This window comes from Lissotriton vulgaris, chromosome 5, assembly GCF_964263255.1.
Source record: "Lissotriton vulgaris chromosome 5, aLisVul1.2, whole genome shotgun sequence".
Classification (NCBI taxonomy): domain Eukaryota; kingdom Metazoa; phylum Chordata; class Amphibia; order Caudata; family Salamandridae; genus Lissotriton; species Lissotriton vulgaris.
This window is the reverse complement of record NC_141693.1, coordinates 1,728,410,049-1,728,428,097: the sequence shown is the minus strand read 5'-3', so window position 1 is coordinate 1,728,428,097 and position 18,049 is coordinate 1,728,410,049. Positions and strand designations below refer to the sequence as shown.

General features: G+C 50.4%; 1 protein-coding gene across 1 annotated transcript in view; it reads right to left on the bottom strand.

Annotated features, from left to right (window-relative positions):
* LOC147717052 (all-trans-retinol 13,14-reductase-like) overlaps positions 1-18,049 on the bottom strand; it is a 210,609-nt gene that overhangs the window by 108,620 nt on the left and 83,940 nt on the right. The window contains exon 5 of the mRNA XM_086923955.1: positions 1,792-1,989. Within this exon, the coding sequence (XP_086780081.1) occupies positions 1,792-1,989 (198 nt within the window). The remainder of the gene's footprint in view (positions 1-1,791; positions 1,990-18,049) is intronic.

Genomic DNA, 18,049 nt, shown 5'->3' with positions numbered 1-18,049 from the left:
ATTTAAATTCAAAATTAATTTTAGTATTTTAGTATGCAAATCATGAAAGGAAAAATTCATCAAGAATTAATTATGTACAGCACACAGTTCAAGAATTCGAGTGACAACCGATAAAACTTGGTGCTCAATATATACAAGTGGTATGTGGCAACGCAAGTGAAGGAGTGAACAGCGGCAGACGGCGCAAGGTGAGCAAGGTGAAATATATACAGTGAATAGCTCAACATGTGACACAAAAATCAGTGACTTTATATTGCACAATTCGCAATTTAAATGGAGTCACAACAGAGTGCGCCTATTGTTTGCGCTGTGGAGTCGACAGCGTTTCGGTCCTTCGTCAATGTGGACCATCTTCAGGACGAGGTTGTCTCGTTTGAGGTGCTGTGGGACAAAAGGGAGAGGTAAGGGTCCCAGAAGAAAAGGGTAACTCATGGGTAAATGGAAGGACGGGATGTGGAAGGAGAGAAAAGGGGGGGGCAGGTGAGCAGGGGAGGGGGATGGAAGTGACACACATAGTCCGCTATTACCTTTCTCTCACCTTGTAGATAATGCATTGTCCGACCACGCCTACCCGTCCCTGACCCCGCCCACCTCCGCATTTAAATTGCGAATTGTGCAATATAAAGTCACTGATTTTTGTGTCACATGTTGAGCTATTCACTGTATATATTTCACCTTGCTCACCTTGCACTAAGTTTTATCGGTTGTCACACGAATTCTTGAACTGTGTGCTGTACATAATTAATTCTTGATGAATTTTTCCTTTCATGATTTGCATACTAAAATACTAAAATTAATTTTGAATTTAAATCCTTTGAATAAGTGTCTCCTTTCTCTGACCTATGTAATGCCTTGCGCATGCAATATAAATTGCCTTTTCATTCATACCTTTTGGGATATTGTTTTACCTTTATACCTTTGAACCCTAATCCCGATTGGTTTATGGGTAACACTCCTGTTTTTCTTTACAAAAAAAAACCTGCCCTAAACAAGGCACCACAAAGTTATAAAACATATAAAATTATCTCACATTGGCAATATCAGGTGCTCCATGTCGGGAGCAGTACATAATTGATGACCAGTTTTAGCACTTATATTTTGTGGGTGCCCCGGGAAACCCCCAGATTCCATATTGGTGGAGATCTGCAGGGGGAGCCCTAAGACCCCTGCAGTCCCACAGGCTTCCCGGAGAGCACTCATCCTGGCACAGGGTTCTAAATAAATGTTGTGGGTACCCCGGTACCACCTGGAGCACCCATATCTCACTCACCCGCTGAATCCTGCAGAGGTAGGCCCAAGAACCACTCATCCTCTTATGCTTGGCGGGAGCAGGCAACAGCTAAGTGTGCTCCTACCTGGCTGGAGCAGTTTATCTTTATCAAGCCAGTGTTGCTTGGACACTTGAGTGACCTCCTACTTTCTGTTGCAAACTGAGTCCCTAGTACACTGATTGCTAGAGACCTTGATCTTGCACTCATGTAGACAGCACACTGGTCAATAGAATTACCCACTTTCGGCTACCCAGCCTGACACACAGCATTTCTAAAGCACATCTTGGAAGTATTTTGAGGGGACATAGGTTCCGTCGTCATAAAGTTCAGGGCAAAGTACTCTCTCCTATGTTCAGGTAGCAGCAAAGATCAAAAAGATCAGAATGTTTTTAGTTCCAGAGCCCCTTTGTGCCCTTAAAAAATCTGAGCTACACACACACAAACTGGAGCCATAAGGCAGACAATTTACAAGAATCTCTGCGATTCCACTTGCCCCAGAACCCCATCTCCCAGCACTCACCTTCAGCTGCCCCTTCTTTATTAAGGAGGATCCGTTCAACAGGAGCCCTTACCAACACGGCACCGCCTGCCCTCTCTATGACTGGGATGATGTGAAATGCGATCTCACTGGAACCTCCTCGTGGGAACCAGGCTCCACGCTTGTAGTGATGGATTAGGAGGGCATTGATGACAAAACTGGAGTTATTTGGTGGCACTCCTGTGGAAAGGCAAAGAATAATATGGACATTCACAAATAGAGCATGGGACAGATAATGGAGAAAGCACATGGTCAGGTACATTTGATAATACCACAATAATCATTACAGATACATAATTAGAAACATAAATATCTTACTTAGTTGAACTTTACATACCCCATCAGGTACTACTGTTTCTCCAAGTTCTTTCTGTCTTCTTTTGAACTCTTAATCTGTCTTCTGGAGCAGCTCTCTAACTCAAAGATCAATCACTCAATTTTTATACATTCGACCCTCAGCAGGAAAACTCTTACATTCATGATATTAACTGCACTAGCAGATAACGCATACCTCACTACGCCAAGAAGTACTCACAAAGTAAAATTCCACACTCCGCCCATTTTAAAGACAGGCACGCCACATTGACAGCTGATACTCTGCACTTAGAGTTCAATACTCCAACTCTGACATTCAGAAAGCACCTCTGCTCGCACTACAGCCCAGCATGCAACACCTCTGTACATCCTGATGCATAATAACTTCACAAAACAGTACCCATGCTGTACTAACACACTGGACATATGCATTTGTAGGATTCTTGTGCCTGCCACCCACCCTCCTGCCTTACAAGATACCACTAGCAAAAAAAGTCCATACCTACCTCCTTAGCATACCTGTCACAAACAACACTGAACAATTCCAACATTGCGGTTTTTGTTCTTCTGCAACCCTAGAGTACTCACCCACATTGCAGCACAATAACTGGCAAAGGAACTCTATACCCTTGTCTGTCACAAATGCCAACTACATCAGCAGACAGCTCCATTACAGTGCCACATCCTCTGTCAGTGTCTAAGCCCTGTGCTATTTGCAGCCACAAACACCACTTCAGCCTGTCACCAGGAAGCATTAACCCCAACCCCATACCGAGCACTAATCTACGCCAGCTCTTCACTTTCAGTTGTGGCTTCGGGCAGCATCGTTGTTTTGGGCATCATTGTAGACCCTTTGGGCACTTGTGAGGAGGTAAGATTAGACTTCCTACCGTAATTCCACCTCAATATTACGGTATACAATACATTTAATTACCGCGCTATTTATGTTTTCTAGCCCTCCTGCCGAGTGCGACAGTATACTGGTACTCTGCTGTAAACAGTGCTTTCCACATTATTGTTGCTTGAAGTGGTGGCCATGGGTATGTTACATATTATGAATAACACTTATGTATTTATTGGTATCTCCCTTCATGATTTATATCACGCAGATTCCTCAGTCTTAGCCTCCCAGCGTCCCAGCGAAGCGCTTCCTCAAGATGGCTTCTGGTTGATATGCACGATCTGTTTGTTCAGCAGACGGCCTGGTCCCATAGGTTTGGTCATTATTTCCAAATTTCTTGCATTACTTCTTGTGGATAGCATCTTGGTAATTTGCTTCCATTTTGTCTATGCAGCCTATGAGATGGACATACTGGCAGGCCGGTTCTATAATAGATGAGTGGTTCAGAATTCTTTTGTTTCCATGTTATCCTTGCTTGATCCTTGGTGAATTGAGTTCACAACCAGGTATACTCAGGTCGGTATTTCCCACTTGCTAGTGCCATTGTAGTATGGTTCCCCCTCTGGGCCACTTGCATAATGTACTTTCCCTTGAATGGAACTCACTCATGGTTGGCCCCAGGCACCGAAGGCATCTCACTCCCTCAAGTGTGTATGTATGTGGTATCCATATAGACTTTGTCCCACTGGCAACTTACCTGTTCCTTCCTTTCTTCTCTTACAGTTATTCTCTTTTAGCACCGTGTAGAAAATCTCAGGCATCATTTGTAAATGTCCTGATGATGATCCTGTTATTTTGTAAGGATCAAAACGTTGTCGACTCTTGCACACTGACCCTATTGTAATGTACATAGTAAAGGCCAGAAGTGCTGCTTTGGATTTAATTGTGACTAACAAATTCTTTAGTTTGCTTCACACATTAGTGCCTGAGTTTCTTTGCTTATTTAATTGTGTCATTTGCGTTTCCACCCAACTATTTAAATGATTCGCTTAATAAATGTGATTTTAATTTGTCTATTGGACAACGTGTATAGACATAAATGTTTTCTCAGTTCAATACTGACATATTGTTTAGTTGAGGATCTCTGTTCATTTAAAGTGCTGTGTAACCCTTGTCCCTTGATATCCATGGGTTTCACTTGTTCCTTATGAACCAGGAAACATACGCAGACTTACATGCACTCTATTTCATCTTACTACTTATAAGAAAGGCAAGGGCTCTCAATTTAAACACGGTCAGTCCCACTCTCTCACTCGGGGCCTCACTGACCACCATCAAAGAAATACTAAATTCTTTAAATTGTTGACTTCTTTATTTAGGTATTGACTGGTACTAATGTTGTGACTTTTGTCTGCAACTTGGGAAGAAATCCTTGCCTTCTAGGTTGATCTTACTAGATGGTCCAGGGCATATTGCGACTCGGGTTGCGACATGTCAGTGTTTTTTACCAGCATGACCAGTCTTTTTATGTCACGGGCGGGTCAAGAAAATTACAAAATTCACCTAAAGCTGATATATTCCCCCCTTATCGATACATACATAAACCAGTAAATATAGGAAGAAATTACTTTAAAATGTGTTCTACAGCTATCTTAATGATCCCTGACAGATAATGAAAAAAATAAACAAAGACAGCAAAGCCATGCTAAAAATTAATACAGGAGAATTTCTGCAACATTCTATTTTAGTATCAATTCTGCACCTTTGTTGAAGTTTAAAACTTAAACAAATTGCTAGTATTTTTTTCTGGGAAAGATAACTAATTATAGCTTTCCAAGAATATAGAGAGGCTTGGAACCCACCCAAAGGTTACTGAGAGTGGCTTTCCTCCCCACTCTCATTTGGCTCCAACTTATTGATGTCTTGTGTTTGTTCCTCCCAAGGAGCATTGCCTCTTTACAGTCTCTTTGGTTGACTACCATCACTTCTTACACAGCTTGCTTTTCAATAACTACTTTTCTCATTTGTGTGAAGCATTAGAGTGCTTGTTTTTTCGAGGTGTCACGCTTGTGGAGTGTTTAGCCTGCACTCTGTGTTGCGCGACTGCTTCTCCCTGTGCTCCTCCCCCTTGCTCTCACTAATGTGCGTCTCCCCATTGCTTCCTCATCCATATCCTCTGGGTTGCTTTTCTCCAACCCTCACACACCCAGATTGCTTTTGCCTCCCCTCACATGTTGCTCTGGTGTTCCCTCCCCACACCGCTCCATGTTGCCTTGCCGTTTGTCCCCCCTATAGTGTAGTTAGCCGTCTAGTAGTCGGAGTGGGCGGAGCGAGCAGGGTGAGGGGAAGAGGAGGGGACAGACCGGATGAGGGGCAGTTAGAGTAGGGACAGGGAGAGAACCAGATGTAATCAATAAAGCTCTTCAAAGAATATAAGTGTCTGTCCTCATTTCATTAGGGACATGAAAACTGGCGACAAGGGCGGGATCAAGCAAGCTCACTATTCGTAAAACCCCACGAGAGAGCCCTGTCCCAAGCAGCCTCGAGGTGAGGAGAACGCTGCCGAGTAAAACGGAGCTGCCGCCTGAGCACCGAGGCCAGCAGCAGGTGACCCTACCCCTCCAGAGACTGAGAGGGAGCCGAAACACCGAGCGCCAAACCGCTCGAAGGAAGAGACGCTGTTCGCGCCGAAACGTGACTCACGCGGGAAGCGTGCAAACCTGGTGAGCGCTGCGTGCACAGAAGTCGGGAGCCCACTCCGACTCTGCCAGGCCCCCAGAGTGAAGGAAAAGTGCCCCAATGTGGAGGACGCTGCTCCCCGAAGATCTACTGGCAAGCGCTGCTGAGCGCGTTGAAGTCGGAGCTCGAGTGCCATCCGACGTCGGGAAACCTCACGCCCGATGCGTGAGCTCTGGCACGCTGTCGCCGGAGAAGCGCAGGATCCTGCAAAGTAAGGCAGGAGCCCACCCCAACCTTACCTGACTGTGGCAGAGACCGAAGGGAGCCAAATCTGAAGTGTGCTGCCCCGGGAAGCGACTGCTGGTGAGTCCCAAGTGAAGGAGCTGGGTCGAGTGAGCAGAGTGAAAGTAGTGCATGCAGACAGCTACGGCGGCCATCTTGAAGTCAGGCAGATTCAAGGACAGACCCATTGGTCAATGTGGGGCGGCCATCTTAAAGTCAGGCATAGTGCCTAACACCTGGAAACGACACGCACGGATTACAGAGAGACCCCCATCAAATGTGAGACGACGCAGGGGAACAAGAATAATATTAAACAAGCATGAGCAAACTCAAACAAATTTGGAAAATAAACGACTGCGGTTGACACTCCCCAGCACCAGTGAGCCGATCAGTCAGGAGCATAAAAAGGTGGGAAGCGCGCACCACCAACATGGTGACTCCTGATAACTCTCCACAGCGAAATGAAGCCAAACCCATCGTGGCAGGAGGGTCACACCTGCGGGCCCCGGAACCGTTAACATTGACCACAGGAGGGGGCATGGGCCCCCTGTGCAAGAGTGGCTCGAAGATTTTGAAAATTACATGGAGGGATCTAAAGTGACTGTTGATAAAGAGAAACGAATCGCACTTCGCAACCTGGCAGGTTGAGAGATAAACAAAATAATCAAGGACCTTCCCTCTGCGGATGCCGATACATATGATAAAGTGCGCGAAGCGCTGAACAAGAAATTTCTCCATAAGAAAAATGTGGACTACGAACGTCATGCGTTTCACCAAGCGCCAAGGAAAGGACTAGGTGATGAGTGCCTTCATCACCCGACTGCGACGGCTATCAAGGCATTGTGAATTTGACAACTTCGATAGATGCTGCCATAAAATCGCAGATCATAGATGGGTGTCACTCAGAAGCTCTTAGAAGGCGGCTGCTAAGAAAACCTCCCAACATAGATGAGATTGAAGAAATGACGCGTATATATGATCAGGCCGTGGAGCACGCCACCACCATGGAAACAGGGCGCCAGGTGAGCCATGAACATGTACGTCGCGTCTAAGCCAAAGAAGCTCAAAAAGATAAGCAGTGGAGGTCGCAACCATCGTCCTATCAAAAATACTCGGAGCATAAAAGGCGAGAACCGGGGCGGAGAGAAAGAAGGCCAGAAAACCAAGAAAATGCTACAGGTGTGGATATGATTACCCTCACGTGGATGCCTGTCCTGCCATGGGTCAGAGATGTAGGAAGTGTGGGTGGACGAACCACTTCGAAGCCATGTGTGGGGACCATCACAAAGAGAGGCGACGCGAACCGTCCAGGTCGTCTCGCTCGGACACTAGAAAACACCACATAAGGGCTGTTCAAGGCAAGTCCGCCGTATCCTCAGGCTCATCTCACTCAAGCCGAGAATCACGAAGATCCAGATGGGAACGTAGATCACCATCCCGAGACTCTAGATCTTCATCCAGAGACTCTGTATATACAATTGAATACGTCAACATGATTGCGGACCCCGACCAACTAAAGAAATATCCACGTCTAGACATAAAGGTAGGAAATCATGACACCAAGTTCGTGCTAGACAGTGGAGCTTCACTGAACTATATACCGGTAACAGAATATGAGAGGATGAGTCCTAAGCGTATGCACCGGTCCGAGTCTTCACTTGGATGTCTAAGAGACCACTCCAATGCTTGGGAAAATTCCCAACGACACTACAACATGACGCCATCACCATACCGGCCGTCATACACGTCATCAAAGGCCCGGAGGCTGACTGTCTACTTAGCTTACCAACTGCAGAGCGTCTCCGCCTTGTTGAGATCCTCTTCAAAGTCAACGATAATCAAGACATTGTCAACAGGTTTCCCAGGCTGTTTCAAGGGCTAGGGAAGATGAAGGATTGTCAAATACATCTACACATCAATGAACAGATTAGGCCAGTAGCCCAGCACCCTCGACGTGTACCATTTCATCTGCAGAAAGCCGTCGAAGACGAACTTCATGACCTCCTGTTCGATGACATCATTGAACGGACGGATGGTCCAACCTCATGGGTTTCGCCAGTGGTCAAAGTGCCCAAGAAAGGCACCACCGGCAAGGTGAGACTGTGTGTGGACATGCGATTGCCTAACACCGCAATCGAGAGAGAACGCCTCCTGGGCCACACCTGAGCGACATGATCTCTGCTTTGAACGGGGTGAGGGTGTTCTCGAAACTGGATTTAAACAAAGGCTACCATCAGCTGGAGTTGGATGTCAAGTCCCGTTATATTACAACGTTTGCAACTCACCTAGGACTTTTCAGATACAAGAGACTGAGCTTTGGGGTGTCATCAGCTGCAGAAATTTTTCAGGAGGCAATTCAGCAAATTATTCAACATATCCCCAACACGCTAAATTACAGCGATGACATTCTAGTATATGGCTCTGACGTCTGTGAACACGATATAGCACTTGATCGCGTCTGCCATGCCCTGTTAGACGCAAACCTGACATTAAACAAAGACAAGTGTGAATTCCATCAGTCCACTTTAAAATTCTTTGGCCACATTTTCTCAAGCGCAGGAATGAAGCCTGATCCAGAAAAGATAGCGACCCTAAATAACACCAAGAGCCCTCAGGATGTCAGTGAACTAAGATCGTTCCTAGGGATGGCCAGTTACTGTGCCCGCTACATCCGAGATTACACGACCATCAGCCATCCTCTTCGCATTCTCACTAAACAGGGTCAACCGTTCGACTGGACGCCCCAGTGTGAACAGGCGTTCAGGGAGATCAAGCACGCAGTGGAGTCCGCTGACAATCTCTCGTACTTCAATCCGAGACGGAAGACAGAAATCACCGTCGATGCTAGCCCCGTGGGGCTGGGGGCCATTCTGGCACAATATGACAATGACTCTGACCAGCGGCGCATCGTTGCCTATGCCAGTCGCAGTTTGTCCGATCCTGAAAGGGCATACTCGCAACCCGAGAAGGAAAGTTTAGCTGTGGTGTGGGCATGTGAACATTTTCATGTTTTCATTTACGGCAAACACTTCACTTTGATCACCGACCACCAGGCGCTAGTCACCATCTACGGCAACCCCAGATCCAAAATGCATCCTAAGATCGAAAGGTGGGGCCTGAGACTTCAGGAGTATACCTTTACCATCGTTCACAAACCCAGGAAGGATGAAAACCCGGCTGATTATATGTCTCGCCATCCTCAAGCATCTTCAGATCCCGGCCCCTCCATTGCCGAGGAATACATCCACTTCGTGGCTGACAGAGCATTGCCACCCGCTGTTCCGATGGAAGCTATCCGAGAAGCCACGGCGCAGGATGCTATTTTGGAGAAAGTACTTCGCAGGATCCAATCCAATCGGTGGATACATGATCCTCAAGAAGACAATGACCTAGCGATCAAACAAGAGATGCAAGCATTCCGACACGTCTGTGACGAACTATCTGCCACCACAGACGACATAATAGAGACCAACGGATCGTAGTCCCCAAACAATTGCGGCAAGGCGTCATTGATCTTGCGCATGAAGGCCATCGAGGGGTAGTAGCAACAAAGCGAGCCCTCAGGGAACGTGTATGGTTTCCTCTCCTCGACCAAATGGTGGAGTCCACCCTGAAAGATTGTCATCTGTGTCAGCTGACCAAAAAGAAGACCCGCCAGCCCCACTGCAAATGACTGACCTACCTAAGGGAGTTTGGCAAGAACTCGCCATGGACTTCTATGGACCACTATCCTCTGGCAAGTATGTGGTTGCCATAATTGATGAATACTCCAGAAAACCCCATTGCGCAATTCGTGCCATCCACCAGCGCAGCTAGCACTCTCAAGGTGCTTGATGAAGTCTTTGCACAATGGGGCGTCCCCAGAGAAGTGAAAACGGACAATGGACCCCCCTTCAATGGGCAGAAGTTCCGCGCATTTGCCAAACACATGGATTTCAATCACAGGAGGATTACGCCTCTCTGGCCTCAGGCGAATGGCACCATCGAAAGGTTTATGGCCACGATCAAAAAGTCATTTCAGCAGGCCACGGCTGAGAAAAGGGACCTGCAAGTGGCCCTCAATGAGGTCCTTCGAGCCTATAGGACAACTCCCCACTCGACTACCGGAAAGTGCCCGGCAACACTCATGCTAGGACGTCCGATGAGAAATCGCATCCCAACCTGGGAAGGGGCCCTGCGAGCGGTATCACCAGGTCGCAATCATCAAGAGATAACAGTGACTGACAAACATAATAAAGACAAGATGAAATCATATGCCGATGCCAAGAGAAAAGCACGGTCTTCATCCTTACATGAAGGAGACTACGTCCTTGTCAAACAGGAGCAACAACGGAAAACGGATTGTCGATTCCGAAATGAACCTTTGCTGGTTACCCAACAGAAGGGCACCATGCTGACTGCGGAATCTGATCACCGCCAAATCACTAGAAATATTTCACACTTCAAGAAGTGTCCTCGAGACATGAGTGAGCCCTTGAGAGATATGACTGATGTGCTCACCTCAGAGGAGCCTGACCGTGGCGTCCTGGAGAGCGGAAGTCAGTCAAGCGAACTGCTGGATGATGACCAGAGTGCAGCCAGGCCCGCGCGGCCCCGCCGGGACATCAAGCCACCAAAGAGACTCATTGTAGAGATGGATTAAAAGAAAAGCTGTTTCTTTGTTGTTAAGAAAGGGGGAGATATAATGTAGTTAGCAGTCTAGTAGTCGGGGTGGGCGGAGCTAGCAGGCTGAGGGGAAGTGGAGGGGACAGACCAGATGAGGGGCAGTTAGAGTAGGGACAGGGAGAGAACCAGATGTAATCAATAAAGCTCCCCCTTCTTGCTTACACTCCACCAACAATAAAAACACACGCTTTTGCATATTTTATTTTTAGTTACCGATCCCAAACGGATTGGTAACTAAAAAAACAAAGTGCTGGCTTCATTTTGTAGGCATGGCGCACAACTCGACAAATTGACACGGTTGACTTCAGCCATGTTGCATAACATTGCAGATGCTACCTAGCAGAGCTATAGACCATTGACAAAGCCAAAATGTCACCAAGACCCGATTTAGTGCATTTGCCAATGCTTGTTTGTTAAGGGTGAGGTCTTGAATCTTACAGTGTGTCCTTGCTAAACACTTTCATGGTACATATGTGATATACAATACAGGACTTTAAAACTGTTGTGAGTACAGAGTAAACCCAAAACCAAATACAAATTCTTTTTTTTTTTTTTTTTTTTTTTTTTTGAAAAACCTTTATTTGTAGAAAAAAGTACACCGCTATTCAGCCATACATCCCGGAGGCCAGGCAGCATTGCGATAACAGGTAGGCTCATGTACAAAAACAGTGCGCAGAAGCAGTCAGGTTTAATTTTCAAGAACTAACAACTTGGAAAGGAGAACCAGAGAGTAAGAGGGCCCCGGAAGGCCACCAGAGAATGAAGTGCCTGGGCACGAAGGAAAGTATGAGAGAGAGAAAGAAGAAAAGGGAGTGGCCGAGGACAGTACATAAGTATTTGAAGGGGCGCAGCGGGAGGGGGCCGGGGGCCGCACATCCAACACAACTCAGAATATCAATTGCAGCACTTAGGTATGGGGGGGTATCGCACCAGGATGTTCCGTCCGGAACTGCGGGAAGGGTTACAGTCTATGGGAAGGACTGGACTTCCAAGTCCGGCTCAAGCGGGGGTTCGCATAAATCGCCCCGATACGAATTCCAGGCTCCCCACACTGATCTCCACATTTTGGGCTTGCCCCTGGCCACATACACCGTTTTCTCCCGCAGCATGCACCAGTCCATGTTGGTCTCCCAGAGGCTAAGGGAGGGGGGAGCGGGCGCACCCCACTTCTGGGCAATGTCCCTCTTGGCCACCATGTTGCCTAAGGTGACCCATCGGGTCTGGGCCACACTGTAGTCATTCGGACACCACACATTGAGGAGGCAACGTCGAGCCTCGGCCGGCAGGGCCACACCAGTCACCTCCTCCATCACCTCATGCACTCGCCTCCAGTACCGGGCCACACCAGGACACTCCCAGATGATGTGCAGGAAGGTAGCAATCATGCCACAACCCCGCCGGCACAGGCCATCCGTGGAAAGCCCCATATGGATGAGCCTGGGACCGGTGACATACACTCTATGCAAGATTTTCAACTGGACCAGACGTAACCGCGCCGATATGGCCACCTCCCTGGGGGAGGAGGCCGCTGACTGCCATTCCTCATCGTCCATTTCTATGCCATCATTCACCCAGTGCATCCTCAGTCGTTCAAGCAAGTCCACCCTCACGTTGATCAGTTTTTTATAAGTCAGGGAAATGGCGCTGTCCGGCATGTGGCCGTCCAGCACCCGATCCTCCAGGGGCGATGACTCAGGGATAGCACCACCGTCAGATACGTGGGGGGAGAGGGCATGGCTAAGCTGGGCGTGTCGGAAATATTCCGTCGACGCCAGCTGGTACTCGAGTTGCAGCGTGGCAAAGGACTTGATCCTGCCCCGTGCAACCATGTCTCCAACTTTAGATATTCCGATGGTGTCCCATCGGTCAAAACCTTTGGTCTTCCACAGTTTCCCCAGCACGTCCGAGTCATACAGGGGAGTGGCCAGAGTGATCTTATCTTTCCAGCCAAGGGTGTCGGTGACCGCGCGCCATACGTGCACCATCGTTCTGGTGGGGCCCGTCAACCTACGATCCAACGACCTGGAGTAAAGAGCTCTGTAGTAGTTACCGTCGTTAACTAGCCACCGATCCATAGCGTAGCCCGGACTTACCGCAGGGCCATAAAGGCCGTGGTTAACCGCCGCAAGTTGGGACGCCCAATAATACCGCCGCATATCCGGCAGTGCAATACCACCGTCATAGCAGGGAATAGTCAATTTGAGCAGTGAGATCCTCGGCCGCCCATCCCACAGCAGTGCCCGCTGCAAGGATTCGATCTCACCGAAGTACTTGGTCGGGACCGGGTCTTGGGAGTTCTGCAAAGCGTATAGGAAGCGAGGCAACGCCATCATTTTGAACAGCGCGGCCCTGCCCATCAAAGAGATAGGCAGTTTCTTCCAAATCTCGACATCCCTCCGTAAGCGCTCGAGCGGTGGCAGAAGATTACGTGAGTATCGGGCGCGGGGGTCGCGCGACACATAGATGCCCAAGTACCGGAAGCCCTGTTGGGCCACCTGAATCGAGCACCCACGGGGGAGGCGCGGAGTATCCCCGCACAATGTGTACAGGGAGGATTTAGACCAATTAATCACCAGTCCCGAAAACGACCCAAAGGTGCCCAGCAGGTCAAAAACCACGATGAGCGAGCGACAAGGAGAGGTGAGGTAAAGGAGGATGTCGTCCGCGTAAAGCGACACTCGGTCCTCAAAACCAGGCGACCACGTGATCCCCGAAACATCGGGGTGCGTTCTAAGCCTTGCCGCTAGGGGCTCTAGCGCTAGTGCAAACAAGAGCGGCGAGAGCGGGCAGCCCTGTCTGGTGCCCCTGTGCAACGTAAAGGAGGCCGAAAGTCTACCATTAACAGCACATTAGCCAGCGGTGCAGAGTATAACAGTCGGACCCATCCAATATAGGATGGCCCGAAGCCCAGTTTGGCTAGAACTGCCCACAAATAGTTCCACTCTAGGGAATCGAAAGCCATAGTAGCGTCAAGCGAGGCCAGGACCGCCGGATCGCGAAGCAAATGAGCGCGCGCCATAACTGCGTGGAGTCTCCGTAGGTTAAGCGCCGTGTTCCGGTGCGGTATGAACCCGGACTGGTCCGGATGTACCAAATCCGTGATCACGCCCACCAGCCGGTTGGCCAACAATTTTGCCAAGATCTTGGGTTCGGCATTTAACAGCGAAATGGGCCTGTAGGACCGGGACAAATTCCGCGGTTTCCCTTCCTTGTGGATCACCACAATGGTGGCGAGTCTCTGGTCTGGGGGGAGTTCCCCCTGCTCGCGGGCCTCGAGGAACATTTTGCGTAGCGGTGCGGCCAGCGCGTCAGCCTTTAGTTTGTACAATTCGACCGGGATCCCGTTAGGACCCGGCGCTTTGCCAGAGCGCAGCGAGCGGATCGCCAGGGCAACCTCGTCATCAGACAGATCTCGATCCATGTCCTCACGTTCAAGATCAGAGAGGCAGGGGAGGTCAATTTCATCCAGAAAGGAGGCCGAAGCGGACTCCGGGAGGGGAGTTGCGGAGGTATAAACCCCTTCAAAATATTCAGCGAAGGACCCGGCTATAGCCGCCGGGTCCGTCAAGGTTAAACCGTCCTCACCCGTCAATTCCGGGACCACCCGGGACGCCAATTCCCGCTTGTCCAACCAGGCCAAGAGCTTGCCGGCCTTATCACCGGAATCATAAATTCTGCCCTGCTGTTCCCTACTCAAGGCCTTCGCCGCGTCAGTGGCGGTGGCCCGGAGTTCGGATTGCTTAAGCGAGATGGCATGGATCAGGTCGGGAGACGGGCCCAGTTCCAGCCGGGCGCTCAAGTCTGCGAGATCAGTCTCCAGCCGCACCACGTCCTCGTCGCGGCGGCGGCGTGCCTCCGCGATCAGGGAGAAGGCCTCGCCACGAAGAACAGTCTTAAAGGCCTCCCAGAGGGAGACTGCGGAGGCAACGGAGCCGGTATTTTCGGCAAAGTACCGGTCTATAGTCTTGGTCAGGAGAGATCGGGTCTTCGGGTCGCGAAAGTACCACGGGTTGATGGGGGCAACTCGCGAAGATGCGGGGACCTGGAAGTCAAACGAGACCCAGACCGGCGAGTGGTCCGAGATGCCTCGAGCCAGGAGACGCGCGGTGGAAACAGACTGTGCCTGGGCCGCCGGGGCCAGGACATAGTCCAGCCTAGAAAAGCTACCGTGAGCACCCGAGAAGAAGGAGTACTGTCGCTGAGTAGGGTGTAGCAGACGCCAGCAATCAATCATCCCCATGGAACATACAAAATCAGGCATCCAAGACTGGGAAGGGCGAAGATCCCTAGAGGGAAAGCGGTCCAGATCCCCTGAGACAACCGAATTGAAGTCCCCACCCACCAGTAACAATCCCTCGGGAAGACCTAAAATGGCGCCACCCAGGTCCCTGAATGTAGTCTCCTGCAACCCCGGGGGAACATAAACCGAAACCAAAACTAGTGTGCGGCCCTCCCATCTACCCACCAGTGCCACGTATCTGCCTCTGTCATCAGCCAGCACAGACTCCACCTCCAACGGAAGGGACGCACGCACCATGATGCCCACCCCCCTGGAGCCCGAAGAGAATCCCGCATGAGCCACCATTTTGTAACCCCGTCTATTCAAGGCCTTGCAAGCGTGTCCCACCAAGTGGGTCTCCTGTAGAAATACTACATCCGGCGAGCAACGCTTAAGCATTTGTAACACAACGCCCCTCTTGATACGATCCCCCAACCCGTTTACATTCCAGCTCAGCAAATGAAGTAATTTACCCCCCATCATCAAGGACGCTTCGCGTCCCCCCCCCCACCCACATCAGCGCCCACTGCAGCAGAATGACATACCAGAAGATCCTCAGCCAGAATAAGAGGCAAAACAGAGAGAAAGTACAAAAAAACACACCCCAACTACCCACCACCCTGCACCAGACTAAAATCCACCCCAACTAGCAGTGTGCCTGTCGCCCCTTAACTAACCTACAAAAAGCCCACGAAGGAGAAAGGAGGCATCCCATCCCCCCCGTCATCCCCCATATCAATAACAAAATGAGTCAATTAAAGCAACAATGTCAAAAGCCGAAGCACCTCACGGCTTCCCAGGTCTCGGAAGACAAGTGATCAAGTAATCATTCCTGTGCTGCCGCGCCTCCGGTGGTTTCCTCCGTCTGGTCGGTCGATTCAGGCCGTTCCTGGGGCAGGGTGTCGAGCCAGTGTCCCACGTCGTCAGGAAAGTCGAAAAAGAAAGTCCGGTGGTCTCGCTCGATGCGAAGCTTGGCAGGATAGAGCATAGAGTATCGCAGGCCCATTTCCCTAAGTCTCCGCTTCACCCCGGTGAAACTCTGCCGCTGTTTCTGAACGGCCTGGGTGAAGTCCGGGAAAAAGTTCACTTCAGAGTTCTGAAAATGGAGAGGGCCCGCGGTCCTCGATGCCTGTAGGATAGCGTCTCTATCCCTATAATTGAACAGCCTCGCGATGATGGGGCGTGGGGTAGCCCCCGATTTAGGCGGCCCACCAGGGATCCTGTGGGCCCTCTCTACCGAGAAGAACTTGCTCAGGCCCCCGGGTTGTAAGTTTTTCACCACCAGGTCTTCCACGAAGAGTTCAGTTGAGTCCTCCTCGGCCTTTTCCGGTACTCCGGTGATGCGAACATTTTGGCGCCGCGCGCGGCCTTCGAACTCGTCCAGCCGACGCGCCAGCACGCCATTAGCCATTTTCAAGTTGCGCACCTCCGTCTGGATGTCAGATACATCCGTGACCAGGCTGGATGCCTTAAGGTCCAAAGATTTCACCCGGTCATTAGTTTTCCCGAGGTCCGTCCTGATGAGATTAAGTTCAATTTTCAGGGAGTCGACCTTGCTGGACAGCTCCTCGCGAAGTGTGTGCACCTCCGTCCTCACCCCCGATATCGCGCCCATGACGTCCCTGAGCGTTATCTCGGAGTCATCCGGCGACTCGTCCCTCCTCGGGTCTCTCGTGCGAACCACCTGCACCGGTGATCCCTTAGACTGGGAGAAGCGCTCGGGAATAGTGGACTGGGACTGAGATGGCTTCCTGTTAATCCGCTGAGTCTTGCCCGCATCCGAGCCACCCTTGCCCGCCATGTTGGCAATCACGGGACGGGGGGGAATACCAGGGGCGAAAGAGTCCAGCGGGGCACGTCCAATGCACACCACAAGGTTTCCAAGGTCCAGAATCAAGATCGTCCAGCAAGGCGATCGGAGCTCAGGAACACCCTGCGGGACAGAGAAGCTCTGGCAGGGAGGGACTCCGTAGGGACACCGCTGCAGCCCACCCTGGCACAAGCGATGCGGGAGGAGCCTCCGGGAGTCGTCGACACAACTAAGGCTAGGAATGTCCAATTTTCATTCCGAAAGCGGGTGCCGCATCAGGCCCGGCTTAACAACCGATTCCCACCATCGTGGGACAGGATAGAGAGCAGGATTAATTCGGAAGATCGGGAGGTCTTCGGAGCTCCGAGCTCACGCGGCCATCTTGGTTGGCAGCGAAGCTCCTCCCCCCAAATACAATTTCTAAACATAACTGGGATACTTTGAAGAAAGGGGGCTCACATTTTATCTCATGGTGTAAACTCATTTTCATATTGTACTGCTTGGAGTCCCAGGTACTAGTGGGCAGGAAAACATGGGAAGCTTGAAATCTCAATAGTTTGGAAGCAGGGGTATAGCAAGGGGGCAGCGGGCCCTAAAAAAGCAAAGGAAATGCCCAACCCCCATCACCTGCTTTGGTAATAATAAAAATCAGCCATAACTGGGCTGGTGTAGTATCCTCACCCCCCTTGGTTTTGGTGCCCCTGCAGATAGGCCCATGCTTGGAAGTTGTGTGCCCCCTCCATTAGCATCAAATTACCTGATACTTTCTTGCCTCACATTTGGTACCTGGGAGAAACCCCATTCCTGGCTCAAAACGCCAGGACAAAGGACTTGGAGACTGCAGGCACCCTCGCCCTCTCTGAAGAAAATGGCGGTTCTCCCATTGATTTGAAAAATGGCGGGAATATCCTGTTGGGACCTGTAATGACGTCGATGTGAAGTGAAAGTGCCCAGTGACCCAAATGGTCAGGCACTAGGACCGGCCCGAGTGAGGGACGAGGGCGGGCGGAAAGGGAGGAGCTGGGGAGTCCAAGTGGGCAGGAAGGGCAGTGAGCTGTTGGGATTTGAAGAAGAAGGACATACAATAAAGAAGGTCCCTGATCTTACCACACTGTGTCTGCCTGAGTTCTTGGGGCTAGACACTACAACTGGCGACGAGGGTAAAGGAAACCCTGAGCGTGTGGACAGCCACAGCAGCAACCGGCGACCGACTGGTCCGGAGCTCGCCCAACGTCTGGAGGCTCGAGCGCGCTGCGAGAAAATGCCCACCGAGTGCCCACCTCGGCGGCGGAAGAGTGATAATAAAAGCGCCTACCGAGTGCCCACCTCGGTGGCGGAAGCGCGTCGCTGAAAACGCCCACCGAGTGCC